This window comes from Strongylocentrotus purpuratus, unplaced genomic scaffold, assembly GCF_000002235.5.
Source record: "Strongylocentrotus purpuratus isolate Spur 01 unplaced genomic scaffold, Spur_5.0 spur5_scaffold_16, whole genome shotgun sequence".
Lineage (NCBI taxonomy): Eukaryota > Metazoa > Echinodermata > Echinoidea > Camarodonta > Strongylocentrotidae > Strongylocentrotus > Strongylocentrotus purpuratus.
The window spans coordinates 7,849,255-7,872,964 of record NW_022145601.1 but is presented as its reverse complement, the minus strand read 5'-3'; the positions used below and the strand labels follow the sequence as shown (position 1 = coordinate 7,872,964).

Sequence of the window (23,710 nt, the reverse complement as noted above, 5' to 3'; positions counted from 1 at the left end):
TTATTCACCACTTTCTGATCTGGGAAAATTCTGTAACTGCCTTTCCGGGAAAATCCTGTGACTTGTCTTTAATGTTTTAATAATGGTAATCAAACAAATCTGACTAAAGACACTTAACATATCGCTAATCATTTTTAAATTAACCACTAGGGTGAAAGAATTTATTTTAAAAAAAAACTATAACCACTATCAAAGTGAACATATTGTAAAATAAAGTAATGGTGCTTCATTTTTAATTATTTTTAAATGCAAACTATTCTCGACATCTCTCAAATCTTGATTCAAAAATAAATTAGCGTATATTTTTAGGCATAATTGGTTGGAAAAAGCATCTAGCAATATTGTCATTAGAATTATCATCATCGCCGACATCGTCTAAATCATCATCATTACAATTTTAGGGTATATAGGTCTATAACGCAAATGTGGTTTCCTTTTTGATTATTTGTTTAAGACTTCAAGTTGTTGTGTTTTTTGTTTTCCACTTGTTCTAAATTATGCAGTATTATATTTTGATAATGCATTCAATAATAATTATAGCCAACTTGAAAGACAAAACTTTCCGAAATGATCTTAAAAACGAAGTTGTCGATTCACTTCCATAGAAAGTCAGTGTTTTTTTTTTGCAAAATAATGTAGTATAATAATTAATGCAAAAGGAGTGGTGGTAGGGGGGGGGGGGGTCACCAGTCACGTTTTTGCCACTTCAACATCCAAAGAGGGTTGAAAGCTATTGTATAAGTATTTTGTTGACATTACCGAGAACAACTCAAATCATGTCCTGCAATGTATTGCCCTTCTCTAAATTTGGCACTATACCCCCTCCCCCACATCTTCTACATAATTCATCTATTTATTTATTCATTCAATATTCATTCATTTTATTGCCGAGAGATATTAATGTGATGGATAGAGATAAAAAAATGTTCACCTTTTATTCGCCATAAAACTTTAGCAAACTAACAACGTATATAAGAATTACCCTAGCCATTTGAAAGGCTGACAGGCGTATAGGCCCTTGTGAAATGTATCATTTATAGTTTTATACTACTCTTTCGATAGCCATTCATATAGGTTTATTTCACATAAAACAACATTTATTTTATTCACAGTCAGCTGACGGAAATTTGATAGCAGCGAAAATGTCATGGTCCGTGTTGGCAAAAATATATAACACACAAACATTTGAAAAAAGATATTATAGCCTAATGTATAGAAGCACTAAGAAAAAGGATGTAAAAGTGAAGAGGGAGACTAAAAGAAAAATCGGGGAAAGGAGGGGTGTAATCGAAGAAAATTGAGGGAATAAATTAAACTAAATTAATTAAAACAAAAACTAATACATCAATCCTCTGCCTGCATCCTGTATCGTATCAGAAACAAGCACTCTTTTCGCTACAAAGCCACGACGCTGGATTGAAAGGCGACACAAGCTTCAGCGACATAGAACATAAATACAAACTTTTTGCAAATCTACCAAACCTGGCAACTTTTTTAAAAGCCGGACTTAGTTGTCATCGGGATCACTTTTGGAGAACCGAACTTCCAGCATTTTTTGCAACATTAATCAATCATATATAATTTTGTCACAAAATTTAACTGCATGATTATCACATTACCACATCGTTACCAGAAATTGTCGGTTGCTCGATCGAACGAACGGCCAAACATCATTGCAACATTCTTCGGGGGGGGGGGGTTCAATCTCAGCCTCCCACCTTATTCGCCTACCATTACCCCCCGGAAAACTACCCCCAAAGATAATTACCCCTAAGGACAATTACCGTGCCTCGACGAGCTACCCCCGGAAAAGAGTCCCCCCCCCCCCCCCCCCCTGAAACTTAACCCCTATATAGGACAATGCCCCCCTGGGACAACCAATGACAACCGCCCCGAGGACTACCCCCTGTTCAGTATGAACAGGGGGAAGTCAACCTCAATAATTAGTTGGGTAATTTTTAGGGGGAGATCATTAATTTCAGGGGGTGGTAATTGTCCTCTGGGGGTTTAATTGTCCACGGGGGGGGGGGGTAATAATTGTCCTAGAGGGTAATTTTTCGGGGGGGGGGAGTAACTTCCTCGGGGTGGTTGTCCTCGGGGGGGGGGGGTAATCGTCCTTGGGGTAATTATTGTACCGCTAATTGGCCGGGGGTGACATGCCCAAGGGGTAATTGACCTAGAACCTTCAAAGGGCAATAAATAAACAGCTACTCAATTTACACTGAATTTTATTTTCTGGTTGTAAACTCAACAAAAAATGAATGGCCACCTCTAAATGATTATTTTGTAGACCATGCAAGTGAGCCTGCAAAATGTTAAGTTTAGTAGCACGGTTATGATTGCTCATCAAAAAGTGAAACAACGTTCCGTCTGGCAGATTTTGACAACTGCATGGCTGTAATCCCAGTAAAGAGTTTTATGCCTGGTGACCATGTTATCTCATTTATGATCTTTCTTTTATTTGCAAAATGTAGGTCAACATATACGGGGGGGGGGGGGGGTGAATTCCCAATTTACAAACTGTTTATAGGTCGAATGTAGTTTTATAGTATTTGTGTATTCTTCACCTTCTTCATACTCTCGAGTTGCGATTTTATGGAGTAAACCGAGTGTTTTATCATGGAAAAAAGACAATGAAGTGTGCACTTTCAAAAAACCAACCGCAGACCTAAAAACACACAAATAGACTAAAAAACCACGGGCAGATAACCTTTTCTCTGTTAGAGCATAAACAACGCACGGTACATACACTGAACTAGCGCGTGTGTTTGAGTGGGCGGAAATAGGGCAGGGGCATCACAGGGCGACATGGCCGAGTTCAAGCCTCGATAACTTTTTTATAAATAATAATTTTCGCAAGAAATTTGCTCAGGTAAAACATCAGGAATTTAAACTTCCATATCTCTTTAAACAAAAGTAAAATTTCCACCATATTTTTATTCTGATCGTTTTGAATAGGAACTTGATGTTTTTTAAAAAGGTTGATTCACACCTAAATAAGCGCATAGCTGACTGCTGCACAGTGACGTCATTCGCGTATCTCCGTTAAAATGGGCGATCGACAGTGTACCATATTTCGTGCACATGTTCCTTACAACGTGTATGCTGCTATAGGCAAGTTAGTCGCACGCCTTCATTGCGCACCGTAGAAACTCGGGCGATGGAAGACGGCCGTTGTGTCTAATAAGCCACTGGTAACAGGGGGGCGGTAACTGGGCAGGGTACGGTACGTTAACGTTGCCTTGCATGTACCGTATATACACAACAGGCAATTTCCGGGTGATCGCTGTCAAATTAAGTTTCAAAATCTCAACCGTGAACTGAATGGGCCAAAGAATCTCTAGCTTAAAGCTTAGACCGTCAAAGTCTAAAGTGAGTAGATATGTGTATTTTGCCATCTGTTCAGAATACCAAAGAAATGTTTTTCCAAGCCAAGTAAACTCAGCTCAGCTCAGCAAGCTAACTCACCGGAGCTCCGTTGCGAATTAAGCCGGGCCGCCGGGGTCGGGGATGGGAACTCTCGTACTCGTCTCGGTAGAGCTCTAGAATTAAAATCTAGCTCTATTGTTAGGGAGGCCAATACCAAAATCTAACTTTTTAATTACTCATTTATTTATAATGAAACAAAGTTTAAAAGAAAGTAGACCTGCCGTTTCTTGGCGCTAGTGTAGACTAGTTCCGTATCAATTTTTTTTAGCAGTTTTTTTAAACAGTCGATTCTTAGCAAAGTAATTTTAGCCCAATTTTTTACTAATTTTAATCATAATCATATAGAGCTAGATCTAGGGTCTATTGCATTTTCCACCTGAATTTGGATTACATCCGACTTCGGGAAGCCTCCGTTTAGGGCTTCGATGTCGACGTTGTCGCTCAGTCCCGTCTCCGCGCTATAGCTCTGGGGGCCGTTTCTCGAAACCGTCATAACTACAAGATCAACGACATCTCGCCACTGTCACGCAACTTGTCAGCTAAGTGTTTCACGAAGCCGTCTTTGCCAAGATGAGCGACAACTTCCGCGACAAGCGAGTTGTCACTGCTCCAAACCTGTCATATCTTTTTAATTGCTGTAAAGCGCCATCACAAGTCAGTTTGTTGCCATTCCATGGGCCGTGAAATGGACGATTAGTTTCACTATCATTTTGAGAAAAATATAGATGAGTTCGGTACGTAATTCTCTGGGATGCGAAATCCAAATGTACAAAAGTGAGAATACAAATTATACAGAAACTTTAAAAAGCTGAATATAAACATTAAATCACAAATCATTATAACTATAACATATAAATAAGAGAGGTAAGAATGTTACACACCGTTTTCCATAGTCGATCCATAGTCTTTTCTTAGGATACCGTCATACCTTTGGGGCCTAGATCTATGTGCATTATTATTCCCTCTCTAATTACTTCTTCCAAATTATATTTTCAATATCAAATCAATTATATAACAAGTATTTATGAGACTCTAGAATAAAAACTGGCTGAGAAAAGACATTTTGCCTAAAATTCCTCGTCGCAATAAACAAAAAAGTACGTATTGATAAACTATCACATTACGGTATCCTTCAACTAACTTTTGATTTGACTCTCGAAAAAAAACACTCACCGGTTTTTCTTCAATTTAAGAATCTTTACAGAAATATGCAAATCGTTTGATGATGTAAATATGATAATGATACTATTTATTATTTATTTTAGGAGAATTTATATGTATATATTTCTTTTTGAACAATTTTAGCCCTAAAACTCGTTTTGGGTTATTCTAGATAAATCAAATGGATCGTGACAAAGACTATGTTCTTGAGCTGCTAGTATCGCCATATATCGATAGCATGTCTGTCATGGCTTTGAAAACGGTCGCCGACAAAGATATGACTGTCATGGAGTTGGTTTCGAGAAACGGCCCCCAGCACCTCAAACTGAAGCGATCAGTCTAAAATTATGCAAACAGAATTATTGATGCAAAGGAATTCAATCGATCGATGAACAGGCTCTGTCCTACCAACATCGATGGATTAAAGTAAAGTAAAGTAAAGTATGCTTTATGGTATTACGCACATGCACGATACCATAATCTATACGAGAAGCTTGCATAATTTTAGACTGATAGCTTCAGTTTGAGTTGCAAAGCTATAGCGCGGAGATGGTACTGAGCGACGACGTGGACATCGAAGCCCTAAACGGAGGATTCCCGATGTCGGATGTGATCCAAATTCAGGTGGAAAATGCAATATATGATTATGATTAAAATTAGTAAAAAATTGGGCTAAAATTCCTTTGCTAAGAATGGATATGAAACTGCTAAAAAAATGGATACGGAACTACACTAGCGCCCGTTTCTTTAACTAAGACAACTCACCTAGCTATCTGCCGACTCCAGGCAGAAGTTCCATAAAACTTAAAAGAGATATCCAGCTCCAAAATTTTAGTTGGGGGTTCCTTCTACGGCTACACTAATCCGTCCCTAAGAGCCTTGAAACAATCATATTTCATGTTGCAAAATTACGTTCATAATTAGACAGGCCCGCGCGAGGGGATGGGTGTGTCATTGCCCGGACAAAGTTCACAATTAAGTTTAAAACGTTGCACGAAAGTACATTCACTCGTCAGCGCGGGGTGCACACGCTCGTTTCTTTCTTTTGGATAGGGTTTTCAGATGTTCATTACAGTCTTTATTTATTCTCCAGACTCCAATTAGAAAAATACAAACATTAACTTAAGCGATTAACAAATTTACAAAGCATTTTAAAGAGTGAAATACTAGGTAATAAGTACTGTTTCTTATATAAAGCTGTTAACCAGTTTCAATATAACCGCTTACATTATTATTACCCCGGTCACTAGATTCTATTTTGATTCTGCACATTACAGTGCACACTCTCCACTCCCTTGGTGAGAATTAAATTCCAACCAGTCGCCCATTTACAGGGGCGCACAAGGTACCCAACGGGGTACCCAATTAGCACCTGGATGGAGAGGAGCAATGTAGATAGAAGGCTATGCTCAAGGACATTGCCATGTTGGGTTCGAACCCACGATTATTGCATTCCCTGTCGATTGATTAAACCGCTTGACCAAGACACCTCAATTACATTATATAAATTCATACAAAATGAGAATAATGGATCTAATGAAAACCTATTTGGTAATTCCCAAGCACTTTGTGAGTGATATCAGGAAAATTCATTTGATAGCAAGAATCGATGACAATTATTTCCATGTTTCTCTTCGTTTGAACTTGTCATAGAATATGGAGCCAGAGACCAAGGAACCTGGGTGTACAGAAAAGACAGGTGAATTTTCAGAGCCTGATATTGACACCCAAGGGATCAATCTAGATATGGAAAGGCCACTTGGTGATTGTGTCTTTGAAGACCTTCCTTTCGAGCTGATCCAACGCAACTTGACCTTCGTACCCGATTGCGACCTCAAAGAATGCAGCTGCGTCTGCAAGACGTGGCAAGAAGCCGTGACCGAGCAGTCCTTCTGGAGGCAGAAATGTGAGAGGGGAGGCCAATATGTCGAAAAATACATGGCGCCGTACTTCCCGACAGACTGGAAAGAATTCTACTTCAAGTCGCCCTTTGCGAGAAACCTTATTAAGAACAGCAGTGGTCAGGGTAAGATACTATAACAGTTTTATTTTGCAAGATTTACTCTTTACTTTATTGATGGTTTTGATGTTTTGCTTTTCATACTCTATGATTGACATCCCTTTTGCATCTCATTGACATTTCAGCTCATGACCTCCATTCCCTTCTCCACCTTCACACATCACTCTCATCAAGGAGTTTTAAGAGACGGAGTCCTATCTAGCCCATTCCCTTTGTACCATCTTTGATGCCGCCAGGAGAAAATATGTCAGGCATGTGATCTTCCTGGCATATACGTAGACAAAAGATTCCTGCCTATAGCTGCAAACTAACGGACCACTTTCAAAGGGAAATATGCTTTGGTAACGATAATTACTTTCCGCTACCCCTCGTCTGATAATATGAGCAGTACACAGTATATGCTTACCTTTACAGGAGGCAAGTGAAAGGAAATGGAGCAAAATTTCCTGAAATATTAATCAAAATTACTCAACTGGGCATGTGTGGGCACTAATCTGACATATATATAACATCATAAAGAACTGAACGTGAACAAATTCACTTTTTATTTTCGTGAGCCGCAAGTAATCAGAAAAGTGTCAAATTGCAGCTTTTAGGACTGTAAATCTTTACTGTTTTTCACAAATTAAAGCTGCTACCATACAATATAAGCAAATTTCTTGACACAATTAGGCTTTTGTATTGTACCCCTTGTTAGTTCAAATAAAAAGTGAAATAATAAGGATATTTCTTTGTGACAAAAATCACTACTCAAGCTTTCCAATGATATTGGCGGCTTTGAACCTCGAACATCAAAGGTAACAGTACACCAGAAGAGTCTATTGTGCAACCATAGAAAACGGCAGCTGCTTGGAATAATTTGTTGCCAGTACGTTGGGCCTCAATCTCTTAAAACTCCTTGCTCTCATTGCCATTGCTACACCTTGTTACTTCCAAATCTATTTCCACCTCTCATGCTACCATTTCCACTCCATTTCCACTCCACATGGTTCTATTGTTTAGTTCTCATTTAAATTCAGAACACCTCATGATCACCCTTCCATACTGTCTATTAGTTCTTCCTTTTCTCTGGGTTCTTCCTTCTCTTTGGGTTCTCCCATTCATGTTATACTATTCTATTTTTATGTTTCTGATAGTTCCTTTGTTTATGATGTCACTTATCCTTGAGTTTCTTCTAGTAAAGTCGGTGCAACACAGGATCTGGTCTCGTTGACACCTCCTCGTTTTGTCTCTTTTTAAGTTGTGTATTTAAGTGATTCCATGCAGTGTGTACCGTGTGACATAATGCATTTGACATTTCTCCATTATTTCCTCGTTGAATGAAAAATCTAAAAATATGACTATGACTGCTGGTAGTGATACCAATAATCAGTGGTCCTTAACTTTTGGATGAAACTTGTGGATAAACAGACATGTCATAAAGGATACATTGCGCAGAACTGCCCTTTGGTGTTTCAGACGTGTATTTTTGTGTCACTTCTCGTAAACTTTGACCCCTTTTTTTAATAATGCAGATAGCAAGGGAGAGTTTGACCTGTGTGAATGGAAGATCCTGAGCGATGGAGGAGAAAGATGGAAGGTGGAGACAGATTGTCCAGGTTCAGCTCGCCTTCCTGATGAAGTTCTCCTGCTTACTGGAGGCCAGTACAAGAGCTTTGCTACGTCCTACGGATGGTGCGAGAGAGAGCAGGTCATTGACCTCTTAGAAGAAGGGTTCAGCGAAGAAATGTTGGATTGTCTGCAGCCCATTATCTTTGTTTCAGAGTGGTAGGTATATGTCCAAGAGCCCATATAAGCTCCATGTACGCCACCCGCACATGTGCAATGCAATGCACAAATTCTGCCATACTTCTGTGGTGACTCAGCAACGAGAATGTCGTTGAGATTTGCCCGAAATTGCCCAAAATTCATAAATTTTTGTTTATTTCTTGTCATTTTTTCATTGATTTGAAATCAATGTGAATTCACATTTACTCAGTTGCTAAATCTAATATTCCATTCATGTATTGAAAGAGAAGTGAATTGAGATACGGAAGGTGTGTGGTGTGAAATTGTCGGATAGAATGAACACAAATGACAAGTCGAGGGGTCAGTGACACAAAGACGTAACTCCATTTTGGCCATTTTGAGAAAAAGTAGTTTATGTGTCACTGAGCACTTGGGCCTGAAGGAGTTAAGTCTATGTTTCACTGGCCATTGACTTCAATGGGGTGTTGGATGGAGTTAAGTCTTTGTGTTTCCTGGAAAGCCCACATTTTTCTGAACATTTTGATATCAAATACCCGTTTTGGCAAAATATGGAGTTACGTCTTTGTGTCACTGAACCCTTGAAGTGAGCTCATGGAAAGTTTGGGTCTAGAGGAAACTGTGGAGGAAGTGGTAAGAAATGTATTGAGATGGATGGGTCAAGTGTTGAGAAGGAAACATGAATCCTGAATTGAAAGTGGATGGCATAAGAGGGAAAGGAAGGCCAAAGATTTCATGGAAACATTTGCGTAGCTTATGGACCCTGTCATGTTAAGACGACCAATTTTAAACTGGCATTTAAAACAACTTTTTTATCATGCTTTATTGATGTTTGTCAGTCATGATTTTTTCCACAAGTCAACTTCAAAATATGCAGAATCAGGATAAACAAGAGAAATTTATCCTAAAACTCTGAATTCTAGGACTTTAAGCCTTTGGGTTAGCAAAGTGTGCAGCTTATGGCCCATCTCACCATACTCTTGCAAGAGTGTTGATGCTTTGTAGAAGATTTACTTAGGGGACAGGTTCTGTTACTAAAGCCTCGTTAAGATAAGATGCAGCAAAACTAACGAGGTCTCTTTTTGATGATATAATGTGTAATACGCTTTACATTTCTCTTTCTAATAACACAGATCTCTCTGAATACATATGAGTTTGAGTTTGAGTTTATTAACAACAAAAATAATAACAAGTAAAACATAATGTATCAAGCATGATTACATGAAAAAAACAATATAACACAAGATCAATAACATTACACATGAATAATATAAACATTGTTTTACAAAGTATGTTGTATACAAATGGAATAAAAGATTACCGGTTTGTGTACACTTTTGTTGTTAAAGGGGGTACCAGAAGTTAGCACAAGTGCTAGTCGAGTCTGATTTCCTGTCTTTGGCAAGAATTTTTAAACTATTTTTTTTTTTTAACTAAACAAAAATGTGGCTTTTTTGCGGCAGTTTAACTACCATCATATCTGAATGAGGCTAAAAGCAGCGAAAGCCCTCTGTATTTGATGCATACACATGTATATCAAGTGGATTAATTTCATGTTTATGTGTCAGATGTAGAAGAGTGAGATGAGAGTTAAAGGGTATGCAATCTTAAAGAAAAGGTTGAGTTGAGAAATATGAAGAAAAGAATCGTGAGCTTCTTTTTCTTCTTCCTCTTCTTCTTAAAGTCGGACTTGGGTCCCATGCAATCCATACATTGAGTAAGTGAAGTGGATACGGATGCATTGAGTCCTCTACTCAGTGCTCACTATCACTCTTAGTTTAATTGAGGGTGTATTTTAACTGGCAAAATCTCTTTACAGAAGCATTTTTTTGAAGCTCACATTTTGATTATAGTGTTACGACATACAAAATGAATTATTTTGGGTGATTGGTACACTTTAGAGGCATCGTTTAACAATGTTAAATCTGAGTTGCACGGCCCTACGTGTTAACAGTGTCTGTCATATGGTGTAATATTGAAGCCCTAAAAAAATGCGCTTCAAAATGATCAATAAGAGCCTCAAAAAAGTAAAAAAATCTTTGAGTGACGGGTTTTACCATACTCGTTTTCCCCAATAGTGTTATGAAATATCTTGATAATCAGACAGCCGATCGGCTTGTAAAAGTCATGGGGTTCCTGGCTGACCTAAAGGTTTATAATTATCATTGCAGCATGAGCTAAATCAAGAATTTTGTTGCAGAATCTGAGACAAAGTTACTGGATCCCTTTAACCTTTCTGCTCTCCTTTGTTTCTTGCGCAGGTATGCTGCCAGGTTTGATTGTGGAAATACCTATGAATTTGGCGTGCAGCTCTTAAACGGCAGACCTACATCTGATGATACTAAAGATGTGATTATTGATAGCTTCACGTTTGGCCCCATCCAGACACCGGAATGGCCAGAAAAGAGCTGGAAACAGGTAGGATGTGTTTCACCAAAAGAAACTACCCGAAACTGCACTCCAGGTTTAATTAGAAAAACTGTCTTCCAAATAGGGAGTCAATGGCCAAAATTCACAAAGGAGGTTTAGATTTAACCCATGGTTTAAACCCTCAATTACATAACCCATAGTTTAAAAATTTGGCGCAAAATAAGCGTACCTTGCCTTGTGTGCATCTAATATTAGACCTCCGACTTGTGTCATGCTTATTTTGTGCTTATTTTAAACCATGGGTTATGTAAATGAGGGTTTAAACCATGGGTTAAATCTAAATCTCCTTTGTGAATTCGGGCCAACTGAATATAGGTCCAAACAGCAGGTCCAAAACACTTGTGCAAGACTGATTTGTGTTTGTTCCAAATTCTCATGGATCACCCTTCCTTTGAGAGATCTGCACTGGCTAACATTACGCCAAAGAATAATAATAATAATGATTCTGTCAATTCTCTGTAAATCCTTAATTGGTCAAGCTCCTAGTTATATTGTAGAACTGTTAAAACTGAAGTCTCACAAACATACTTGCAGCCTGTGCAGTTCCAAAGACACTAAAATTGCAAACCCCATCGCATAAAAAACAAAAAGAACATTTGGAGATCAAGCATTTACATGCCCAGGCCCAAAACTGTGGAATAACTACCACTAGAGACTAGGAAATCCCTGTCATCAAGTCCTTTGAATAAAAACTTAAAGTACATCTTTACATTTAACTGTATTTTGTAGATATTAAGCTTATCAGGAGCTCTTGCAGCGCAGTAGAATATATTTGCATCTAATGTCTGCGCGTTATAAGTGTAAATTATAATTATTATCAGAAACTGGCCCACAAGTCGTCTAATTTCAACCCCCTTGTACACTTGTGCCAGGTAAATCTATCGGGGGTAAAAATGTCAGACATATAACATCAGTGGTTAAAATATCAGAGATAAGAATGGGAGAAATAAACTTGTCAGAAGTAAAAACATGAGACTTAAAAATGCTGGAGGTAAAAATGTCAGAGGTAAATATGTCATTTGTAAAAAAAACATCAGAGGTAAAATTGTCAGGGGGAAATATGTCAGGGCATTTTTTTTTTTATGCCTTTGACATCTGTACACCAAACCATTACAGCACCTTGGCAAGGCAGGTTTTAGGTGCAGCCTCCTAGCAGATATTAGTGGTGACCAACAATGCATCATTTTTTATTTTGACTCGTATGAGTACCTGGCATTACCTTTAGAAACAAATAACCTCTCAATCAATCAATCAATCATTTTCAATCATTTTCATTTTTGAGGATTCTTCTTGTTGTAAGCGCTTTGGGCTGCTCTGGAAAAAGCAAAGTATATAATAATAATAATAATAATAATAATAATATCCTTAATAATAATAATAACATTAATAATAATAATAATACTACTGATGATGATGATGATGATGATGATGATGATGATGATGATGATGATGATGATGGGTGACACGACATTTGCTCCTGCGACAATTGCTCCGGGCTTTATTTCGTCTAAGATTTAGGGTTAGGGTTAGGGTTTCAATAGGGTTTTATGTTAGGTTTAGGGTTAGGTTTAGGGTAGGGTATAGTGTTGAATCCAGGGTTGAAGTTAGCCATTCGATTAATGTATGAAATTTACAGCGGAGCAATTGTCGCCGGAGCAAATGTCATGGAATCTGATGATGATGAAGATGATGGTAATAATAATAAATCAAACACTTGAATTATCTTTCCAAGGCATCACATCACTTCAGAGAGTACGGTCCAGGATTACGTTTCATTCGCTACTGGGACAAAAGCAAGGATAATAAATTCTGGGCGGGGCACTACGGGGGCAAAATGGCAGGTTCAGAGGTGCGGTTCGTCTTCACGCAAGAGCAAAAAACAGCCGAAGAGGGAGGGGTGCAGGGAGCCTCGTCATCGTGACACCTTGATCGGAAGTTACAGGTGTGAGATATATATCTGTTTATATATATCGGATTAATATATATATATATATATATATATACATATATATATACCAAATTGTTGTATTAACAAGATATCTATATATAACCCTACATGGTACATTAACCCTAAATTTAAAACAATACAACTAATTGAATTGTAATTGTATAGTAATAATCTTAATTGTCGGTGTTTCTATGCTCGTAATGATTTGTTGAATTGAAAGTCTTTGTACATACAGTTACATTTTCTGTTATTGTAGAAATAGGTGAAAAGAGATAAATGAAATAATAGGAAATCAGCCTATCTGGCTCTGTAGAAATGTAGCTCCTGTCTGGGTTTTTTATGCCTCCGCAACAAAGTAGCCAGAGGCATTATGTTTTCTGGTTTTCAGTCTGTCCGTCCGTACGTACGTCTGTGAACGCATTATCATTAGAACCGACAGATGATTACTATCAAACTCCGGACATGTATGTATCTTGCAGAGCCATGAATATATATGAAAAATAGCTTGTAATCACGATATTCTGAGAACCTGTTAATGGATTACAATTAAACTTGAATTTTTAAAATTGCTTCAGTTTTGGATTGTAAAATCGCTCTTTAGCGGAGGCATCATTTTTGACTGTGCGCAGTCGAAGATCCATCTAGTTTTTCTTCGAACAGACGAAAGAAATACATAGGAACATCGGGGTCAAAAAGGATAAAAATTTGCAATTTTTTTTTTACATAATTTTGTATTTTTATCAGAAATGATACAGAACCTTTTCATTATTCAGAATTTATTGTAATTCTTTTTTGAAATAAAAAGCGTCTCCATTATTACTTGAGGAAAAAATTCAGAAACAATCCTTTTCCAATTTTGGTCCCTGTTCACCCCGTGTTATGGTACACCTTAATGGCTGTGACGCGATGTAGAAATTGGTATTGAGCATTAGGAGATGTGCCAAAAATGTTCAATTTCATGATTACAACTATTACTGTTGTACAGACAAACCAAAGCTTTTCATCTTGCACTCATCAGAGAAAGTCGCAAGAATGAACGGAAAGCCGAAATCTGAAGCCAAATTAACCAAGAGCAAAAAAAATGATGGGCTGTTCCGCTGTGATTGGACAAAAAGCCAGCCGTTTAATGCCAATGGGCTGAAGCAATGCTAGCAAGAATAACATAAGTCCTCACAAACTCTTTCTGTCGGCACAAAATAAGTTCAGCAAGCTGAATATATGCGGCTTCCATCATACGTAAAATGAGTGAAATTTTCTCGCTCGGCTGTGAACTGTGAACCAAGATGAACTGGTTTGTTTAGTGCAAGGCAAAAAGCTTTAGTATGTCTGTATCTTTTCTTAGCTTTTATTTTATTTTGTATTACCAATCATCTCTTTATTACTGTAGTTATATTGGGGCTTAAAGTTAATCAGACCTCACTGATAGTGAAATATATGCATACATAATTAATGTAACGAATATACATGTATTTATCTGAATGTTTATCATTTTGCTGGATTACATGCCTCTCTCTCTCTCTCTCTCTCTCTCCCTCCTTCCCTCTCATCTTCTTCCTTGTCCCATACTCTTTCCTTTTTCCTTCTCTTCTCTTCCTCACATACTGATCATGTTTTTCTATCTTTTTTTCCCTCCAGACTAGTCTAAAAATCTTTCAATTGCAAAATACACCCATGCGTTGTACCAATATGCTTTTTGAACAATTATTGCATGCATATTATGTCAGTTTTAAGTGTTTAAAGGGGAATTCCCCCCTGATTTTAAGTTGGTATTAATCCATTCTATACTGGAACCGAGTGGCCCCTGTATTGAGCCTATGGGAATTAAAGAAATCAGTAGTCAACAAGTTAATAGAAGCAGAAACATTAGAGGAACAGGAGTTGGCAACTCTGTGAAAGAAATTTGTATTTTCCCTCAAGAAAAATTTCAATCATACATGCATCCATAATTCAATTGAGGTTATTGGTAATATAGCCACACTTTGTGAAAACGTCAGGAAAAACTTTGGGCATCCTATCTGGCACTTCATATTCAAGTAGTTTGTAAAGTCATGCGTAACTTTACAAAAAGCTTTATGAACACCCCCAAGGTATATTGCCTCCCTTGAGAAAGAAGTGTGTTATAGAACCTGGGGGTGTTTCATAAAGCTGTTCGTAAAGTTATGCATGACTTTACGAACGACTCGTATATGAAGTGCCAGATCGGATGCCCAAAGTTTTTTCTGATATTTCCAATAACCTCAATTAAATTATGGCAAAAAATATACTTTGCATTAAAAATGTTTGTTATAATAAGAATGTTAATCTACATCTGCACAATTCAACTTTAGTTGATGCAGTAATGATTGAGCATCCCATTTGGCTTTTCATATACAAGTCGTTCGTAAAGTCATGCGTAACTTTACAAACAGCTTTATCAAACACCACCTGTCTACAGTGGCCATTTCCCCTTGGATGGCCTCTATGGACAGGTTTGGATGTTCATGCATATCCTGCTTATCACCATGTATTAGTATATTTAGCTCAGATCTTGCATTCATTTTTGTTTCCAAGCAATTTTTGTAACAACACATCGATTCTCTTGTATACAATGATAGTACATGTATATGTATTTATTTTTAGAGACTTGAATGTATGACTATACTATGGCTTTCAGAACTAAAAATTACTGTATATAGATGATATTGATTTGATAGTTTTGTATGATATTAGTATATTTAGCTCAGACCTTGCATTCATGTTAGTTTCCAAGCAATTTGTGTAGCAACACATTGATTCTCTTGTATACAATGATAGTACATGTTTATTTCTTCTTCTTCCTTTTGAGTACAGACCTCTTTACAGAGTATTATCGTACTATACTGGGGGTGTGTGCAGGTGGACCACTACACCGGGGTTTCCCCCTACTCTTATACGAATAGTGCAGTGGGTTCTTAACGTGCAAAGGTAGCAACTCTTCTCTACACGGGGCCTCCATTTTAGATACTTGTATGTACGACTGTACTGTGGCTTTCAGAACTAAAGATTACTGTATATAAATGATATTGATTTGATATTTTTGTATGATATAATTATGGTACATGACACTCACGTCTGAATAATCTTACTAATTTACTACCATGTAGCTTTGGCTTATGTTTATACTTACTTCTCACACAAGGACATGTATTAAACCATTTATCTCCTAGTCTGAGATTCTACCTACCATTGTAGATCCATTCTGATGAACAGTTATATTCATATTATAAATATCACAGGTGAAAAACAAGAGAATACAGAAGTATTGAAACCGACTGAACACCTTGTTATACAGAAAGTTTGTTACAACACTCATAGTGATGATGATGATGATGATGATGATGATGATGATGATGATGGTGGTGATGAAGATGATGAAAATGATGATGATGGTGGTGATGGTGATGATGATAGTGGTGATGATGATGGTGATGATGATGATGATTAAACCCCCCCCCCCCTTTGGTAATTTTCTGTGTGTAAACCCCCCCATAAAAAAAGTGTCCTCTTACCCCCCCCCCCCCCTTAATAACTGGGCGTGTCTTATTGTGGGTGTGTTTTATTGTGAGCATGCTTTGATGATTGGCCGTGTGAAGTGACTTCTTCAAAATTAGTTTCTTAATACAGAGTTATCCAGTGGGTACACCCCTTTGGTGATACAATTCATGATTCTTTCTACAATGTTTCTTTCTACGAGTTTCATTTAAATACCCTCTTATCTGAATGGCCTACAAGTAAATCTGTCTGTTTTTTTCCTACATATTAAACCTTTCGCATGCTGTTTCCTTATGTATATGGTGTACCGTATGTACTCTCGCAAAAAATAAAAGTAGACACTATTTCTAGTTAACTTTTTTCAAATAACCATTGAACCCATTGTCTACTGGAACAGGGTTGTTCCTGTATTAAATCTATGAAAAATGTAAGAATCTAGCAGTCAAAGGTTAATATAAAATTATCTTTCATATATCAAGAAAAATATATATTAATCCTCTTTACAATGATATGCAATAGGTATCCCATACCATTCACACATGAGAGAGCATAGCCATTTAACAATCAATGCAAAAATGATGCATCTGGCCATTCAAATGTTGATGAGCATTACTATATTGTTTAGTCAAATTAATTAAACCAATGAAAAAAACACAATCATGAGAAACAAAAGAGAAGAGGCATCTTAAACTGTACTTGTCAAAACCATGCAGTCTTGAGACTACAGTTGACATCCAGAGCTCAATCCTCCATTTTTTCTCATTCTTTGCTTTTATTGTTGAACCAAAGTGTCTTGCAGATGCATGTTTATTAACGTTTGAATGGCTACTTGCTCTACTTTTTGCAATTATCTCAATCAGACCTTCTAACGGTTTAACGCCAGCCCTTCCAAGCGTGAAAGTTCAGCACTTGATCTTAATTGATGTTGGTAGAGTATTTTATGATAGTTTATGTTGACGGTTAATTTATATGAAAATTTTGAACAATAAGAAGTATCCACTTTGATTTTCGATAATGCTTTATTCCATAGGTTATCTGAACTTGTCCTACAGCTAACCCAGTAGGCCATTTTCTTAATAATGTAATCAAATTCAATGCACAAATCTTTGTTAAGTGACTCGTCATAAATGATTTCATTCACCTGTTACAAATATTTGTCTATCAATGGTCAGAATGCGAATTGCATACATAACGTGTGGTTGGTTAGGTACAAGCCATAATGTTTGTCCTACCTAGCAACAATTAACGTACCCAGTATGCAATTTACCTTCTATCGAAATATAATTATTATTCATATAAACAGCTAAATGACATAAGTGGTAACGAAGCCCGGAACAAAGATTTGTACATTAAATTGATTACATTACATAATACATATTGAAAATAATTTCTTTTCTTTTGCTCTTAAAATCACATTCCTTGATGTTGAAAACCAATATGAAATGAAGTTTTTTTTAAAAAAGTGCAACAAACAGTTTTGTAATAGTTTCAGACTAAATAAGATTTATTGCGCATTTCAGTGATCAAACAATGTCTTGCATTGGGAAATTGAAGGAGGAAAGAAACAAACAAGAAAATTAGCATACTTCTGCACAATAGACCAGTTCACAGTTAGCACATATCCCAAATGACTCTGAATATCCACAGATCTTCAAAACATGAAGAGGTCCCATTTTGTACATTTTGAAATAATAACTCCTACAACGATGGAGGTGCTACAAAAATAGCCTTTGTTTCCCGTTTCAAAGAATACTTCAACCTGTGTATCGTGGAGTGCACTGCTTGTGCATCAATGAATAATGATTACATAACTTTCATGAGCACGTATCCAGTGTTTTGTCTTCATGAATTTCACAATTTGGTCTGCAATGACCATTATCTGCTCATGCTCAGACTGCAACTATGAACTGGTTTATTATGTATCGGATACATGCATGCTTCTAAGTTAATACACAGCACTGTGTAAAGCTTAACATATTTTAAATAAGACATTCTACAAGAAAACAATTACATATCACTTAATATTAACAATTAATAATGTAGTATATCTCTTCCCATTAAAATACTACATTTGCCTATAGCCCGTGTATTTTTTTCTATGGCAGAATGATGAGGGAAGAGCTAGAAAAAAATGTCCCTTTCATTATTTTTTATTTGAGGTGTTGTTTGAATGAAGTTTCTTGTTATTCAAACCATCAGACCTTAAACAGCCTCCTTCTTACCAAACAAAATGATTGTTGAGCTTGGTAGAAGAATATGATGAGATAAGAGGGGCATGTTTATCCAGTACCAAACAAAATTTTCTACACCATATTTCATAGGCATTATTAGCATCAGTTTCTAAAAGGACGTTTTGCCAACATTCACTGCTCAAATCATTCAAAAAATCACTTAAATTCATTTTCTTCAGATTTCTTGAATAAACAAACTTATGTCAAGTTTTTAAAATGACCTTATTTCTCATTCCTCATTGTTGAATGTTTGACAACAATTTAAAACTAGATTTGAATTCCTTAAATTTACTTAAATAGTTTACAGACAACACAAACCCTCTGCCACCCCAAAACATAAATTGTTAAAATGATAGATGTTAAATAGATGAAATGATAGATGTTAAATAGATAAACGTTATATGATAGAAGGATAGTGGTAAAGATTCTGCGCTCTCTTTCCTAATTTGTTTTCTAAATCGACGTAACATATAAAGTTACGAAGGCAAAGCCATAGTCGGGTCAATAGTTTCGTGAGCAAGCATAAGACCAAATTCGTTGGTGATTTAATTCTTGGGTATAAAAACAGCAGGAAACAAGATTTCACAACTATGCTAAAATTTCAATTAGAGTACTACCGGTATTTGAAATACTTATGAATTCCAGTTTAAGTGACAGTATGAAGCAGGTTTAGATGTACCTGTTCACTAGCATTTACAGGCATTTTGGAATATCCAGAGCAAGAAATTGCTACCTAGAAAATAGTGTAGTTTCTACCAAAAGGTATGACATCCCCCCAGACAATTTGGTCTAGAAGTATGTACACGCATGTCAAATAGATATATTTATCTATTGTTTGTGCGGTGCCATGTAAAGTTAGCCAGTGATTTAACTCAAGCAGGTACAGTTCAATTGCGGGTTGATCAAAAAGATGGCTTTTGAATTTGCTTATGCCTGCTGTACGAAATTCTGTTTTTTAGGGGAGGTAGGATATGTCACGTTCACAAATGGCAAAGTATTTATTATCGCAGAGATTGTCGTTCCATCCCATTGTGGATGTGATAGCGCAGTCTTGGTTTGCTGGTATTTGATCTGGATCCTCAGGGGCATCAGGGCACCAGAGGGTGAGGGGTACCGGCTGGCCACTGGAGTCAAGGTACACGCCCTCGTTCTCCCGGTCATTGGTAGAAATCCAGGCCACCGATTGCAGTCTATTGATATTGTTCAGAAATCCCAGCAAGGCGGAATGTTCAATGTAAGAGCCCATATCGGCCAGATGTCCACCGTCAGATTCGCATTCCGTCTTCATCTCTTCCCAGGTACCCTTTGTGTCCACAAATCGATAGCAAAACCCTTCTTTGTCATCCAAATCCCTCACAGCTGTGTATGACCCTTGGCAACTAAATTCATTAACCTCCTCCATTTCCTCTGCAAACAGAAAAATGAAAGAAGGAGAAAAGCACCCCCAAAAAGGGATTAGGATAGGGAATGAGAAATCACAATTATTTGATTAAGTGGATTATATACTTATCATCTTATTGCAGGATTATTCAAGAAGAATGCAGCATAAAAACATTAGTGTTATTATGCTGCTTAATCCGAGTGGTCGAACATAAAATGAGAAACACAAGATAGTTTTACTGTTGACCTCTAATTCTTTTTTAAATTTAAATAGTTGAAATTGCTGGTAAGTAATTGTATACCACTTGCTAAACCTTCAATTAGTCGGTCTTTAATGTCATGTGCAACAAAATCCCATTCTCACTCTACTCTAGGGATTAAAAACAAAACCATTTCAGGTTTGAAGTTGGTGTCACAACCTATATGATATTTTAGTGATCAGGGACCCGTTTCACAAAGCCTTTTTGCAATGACAAATTACAAAAATCAGTGACAAATCTGCTGATAACCAACAGAAGCAGGGATTTCACTGGCTTATAAGAAAAACTGTTATTTGTCACTGATGACAAGTTTTGTGAAATGGGACCATGTTATGAGAAATAGAGTCTGTATGAATCATCTAAAATGTAATTCCACATAATGTGTTCTAAGTACATGTATGTTTAATATTAAACATAGGCCTAAACTGAAAGGCCAACATTTGGTCTAGATCTTACAAATACACTTTTTCTTTTTCAAGGAGGCACAAGGAATGAACCAAAAATCCTGTTATCCTACTTGCATTTTCAAAATTTGAAAAATATGATGGTATACTTTGTATTAAGAGCCCCAGCGATTGAACATTCCTCTAAATTAATATTCACAACATTCCACAACTTATCCAAGCCGATGTATAGCAGTGAGCTACCGCAATACTTTTTGCTACATGTAGTTCTTTAAAATTGACCAGGGGGTGTTTCACAAAGATCTTAAGTACATGTAAGTCAAACTTAACACTAAGTTGGACTTAAAAATTATGGAGAGCCATTTGTAGCCTTAAAATAAATATATTCAAAAGCAAAAACTCAAGTAAATAGACTTTTCATAAATTCCACATCAATAACATGAAATCTCCTTGATAATAGAAAATATAAATGATTTGAATCAACATTTTATGCCTTTTGAAATAACTTTTACAAAATATTTTCAATGATGCTAACAGCTTTCCATAATTTTTAAATCCAACTAAGAGATAAGTTTAACTTAGGATCTTTGTGAAACACCCCCAGGGCTCACTTTAGGACTTTAGAAGGGAACATTTGGGAGGGAGGTACTAAACTATACTTATTTAACATTATATGATGCATTGATAGAAGAAAATTGAGGCATTTATCAGGATCGAGCACTGATCAAATATGTACCATTATCATCCACTGCAGTAATGATAATAACAGGGAAAGCTGTTACTGTCGAAAGTTGCCCAATTCTTTGAAATTGACCAGGGCTCACTTTAGAACTTTAGAAGAGATCATTGCAATGCATAAAGTCTTTCGTCTACGGCTGATTGTCAACAAAGTCTTTTGTTAATTTTGTTTGTTGCTACGGCAGGCAGCCAGTGAAAACAAATTCGTTCAATAAAATTATGGAAATGCAAGCACTACTTTAAACAAACAGAACTTTTTAATTCCTAGCTCATTTTTCCTGACTGAGGTGTCATATGAAAGGGCAGAAACTCAACTTTCTAGAAATGTGATTTTCTCTTTGAAATTCAGATACCATCCGCCAAATGACTTTTTGGTTTCCTCTCTTCAAATTCATCTTAATCACTCATGAGTGAAATATGCATCATATGGTTACAGCAAATGAAAGAGAAGGATCTAAGGTTTCCAAATATGTGTCATTTATCAATTATAATTGTGATTAAGTACTGGGACACATATACATGTCACTTGTGGGATAATAACCCTTGTTCCCAGAACATATTTTGATTATTTTCTTTGTTTAGATCAGGAAGCTGTGCATGACATGTGCCCACGGGCGGATCCAGCTGGCGGCAAGGGGGAGGGGGGCCAAATTCGTCGGGGGGAGGGCGAGGAGGCCCACCCCCCCCCCCCACCACCCCCTCTTGATCCGCCACTGACATGTCCCTTATAACAACACAGAGTCAAATTGCCTTGAAAAATGTTCTCACCACATGTGCCCGGTGTTTTGTCCCATTGCAGTTGTCCTTCGACCTCCACACATACAATCTCCTGATTTCCCGTGATCTCAAACTCTCCGCTACATGACAAGACCGCTTGAAGGTCTTCAATATATTTCCCTCCATGTGCTGCCAACTTGTCTGCGTACCAAGCAAGTTTCAGGTGTCCGCTGATTGGGTCAGTACACTGTGGTGCAACATAGGCTATTGGGACAGAAAGAAAATGAACATTTTTTTGGATTATTAAATCATATTGTACTTGTAGCCTAGTTATGACGTGATATACTGCACAACGCCTTGTTGGAGCTCTTCACCAAGGCCGCTTGAATACATGTACGATGTAATGTAAAGATTCTCAGCACGAAGTGGGCTTGGCCATTTTCTTGATAACGTGATGTACTTTGGTAGGAATAAATCTCAACTTTCAGCATACCTACATGTATACACTTATTCTTTGGGATGAGGTTTCCTTTAAGGTAAATGTTAGGAATAATGTTGGATCAGGGATTAAATAAATTTCATTGGTTCATTCACTGCAGGTAGAGCAATAGACCTCACCTTAACCCCTGGTTATCAACTATTTAATTCACCTGCTTTACAAACTGATTGGTCAAATGCGGTCACATGTGGTTTATTTACCGGTACTGAGACTATACCCCATGTTTTGTCATAAAAGTTGTGCAAAAGTTACTGGTACCAGGCCTACACTTGTGTAGCACTGTGCGTTAACATATATACAGTGCGAGTCAAAAAAAAGTTTACACCAAGAAATTTGCTAATTATTAAAAAAATTATATATGAACAGTAAATTATTATACATCTTATGAAAGAGTATTCTATCCCAATTCATTTGGTATCATTTTTGTGTGGTATGTGTTCACGCTTGGATAAACAGGAGGCATTGTTTGCTAGAGTGCAAAAATCGACTTGCACCAAAGTTGCTTATGTGATGTTTGAATAAAACAATTGGGATTTGGGTATTGATTCGGTCTTTGCAGATCCAAATAACATCCCTAACAACATCAATCAAGCCACACATATCAAATATCAACAACATTTGTGCGTGTGTGTGTGTGTGTGACTTTCCTTCTGCAAAAAGCATAAGCAATGCACTTCATTTTGATACAATCAATTCATTCTCTCATCCGCTAATCACAGCATAATGCATACTGTAGGCATCACTTTGGCGCAAGTCGATTTTTGCACTCTTGCAAACAATGCCTCCTGTTCATCCAAGCGTGAACACATACAGATACCACACAAAAATGATATCAAATGATTTGAAATAAAACACTCTTTCATAAGGTGTATAATAATTTACTGTCCATAGATGATTTTTAAAATAATTAGCAATTTTTTAGTTGTAAACTTTTTTTTGACTCACACGGTAGAGGTATTAAAGTGCGCTTGTCTCTGTATGCACACGAAAGCCTATTAAAATTTGGATTTATTTGACAGCGAAGCAATCTTTAAATTATTTTGTTTTACATCATATGAAAGGGACCTAGGAGTTTTGTATATAAAACAAATGATGAATGTTTTCATTGCTTCATTAAACAATCTATCTGCTTTTGTTGAAGCTGTATAATATGCATCTACTCGAGTGCGGACAGATCGTATAATGAACTCATCCACATGCATCACTTATATACTATGTATACTATTGCAAAATTCAT

At 36.9% G+C, this 23,710-nt stretch overlaps 2 protein-coding genes across 2 annotated transcripts in view; one reads left to right on the top strand and one right to left on the bottom strand.

Moving 5' to 3' along the window:
* The first annotated feature begins 2,497 nt into the window (after nucleotides 1-2,497).
* LOC100891478 (F-box only protein 6) lies at nucleotides 2,498-13,169 on the top strand. Its single transcript, XM_003731541.3, has 5 exons — nucleotides 2,498-3,372; nucleotides 6,244-6,616; nucleotides 8,125-8,377; nucleotides 10,618-10,774; nucleotides 12,519-13,169. The coding sequence occupies exons 1-5, from the start codon at nucleotides 3,325-3,327 to the stop codon at nucleotides 12,705-12,707; spliced, it is 1,020 nt and encodes a 339-aa protein (XP_003731589.2). The 5' UTR covers nucleotides 2,498-3,324; the 3' UTR covers nucleotides 12,708-13,169.
* A 4,555-nt stretch (nucleotides 13,170-17,724) lies between these two features.
* Nucleotides 17,725-23,710, bottom strand: part of LOC578967 (hyalin) — a 29,608-nt gene continuing 23,622 nt past the window's right edge. Inside the window, exons 15-16 of the mRNA XM_030987699.1 lie at nucleotides 22,026-22,238; nucleotides 17,725-19,882 (exon numbers count right to left, since the gene is read on the bottom strand). Of these exons, the coding sequence (XP_030843559.1) occupies nucleotides 19,431-19,882; nucleotides 22,026-22,238 (665 nt within the window). The 3' untranslated portion in view covers nucleotides 17,725-19,430. The remainder of the gene's footprint in view (nucleotides 19,883-22,025; nucleotides 22,239-23,710) is intronic.

Bases quoted from the DNA above. Each gene is read 5' to 3' on its own strand.
- LOC100891478 (XM_003731541.3), top strand. From the start codon at position 3,325: ATGGGCCAAAGAATCTCTAGCTTAAAGCTTAGACCGTCAAAGTCTAAA. The intron at 6,617-8,124 runs GTAAGATACTAT...TTAATAATGCAG, and splicing joins TAAGAACAGCAGTGGTCAGG to ATAGCAAGGGAGAGTTTGAC. The intron at 8,378-10,617 runs GTAGGTATATGT...TTTCTTGCGCAG, and splicing joins ATTATCTTTGTTTCAGAGTG to GTATGCTGCCAGGTTTGATT.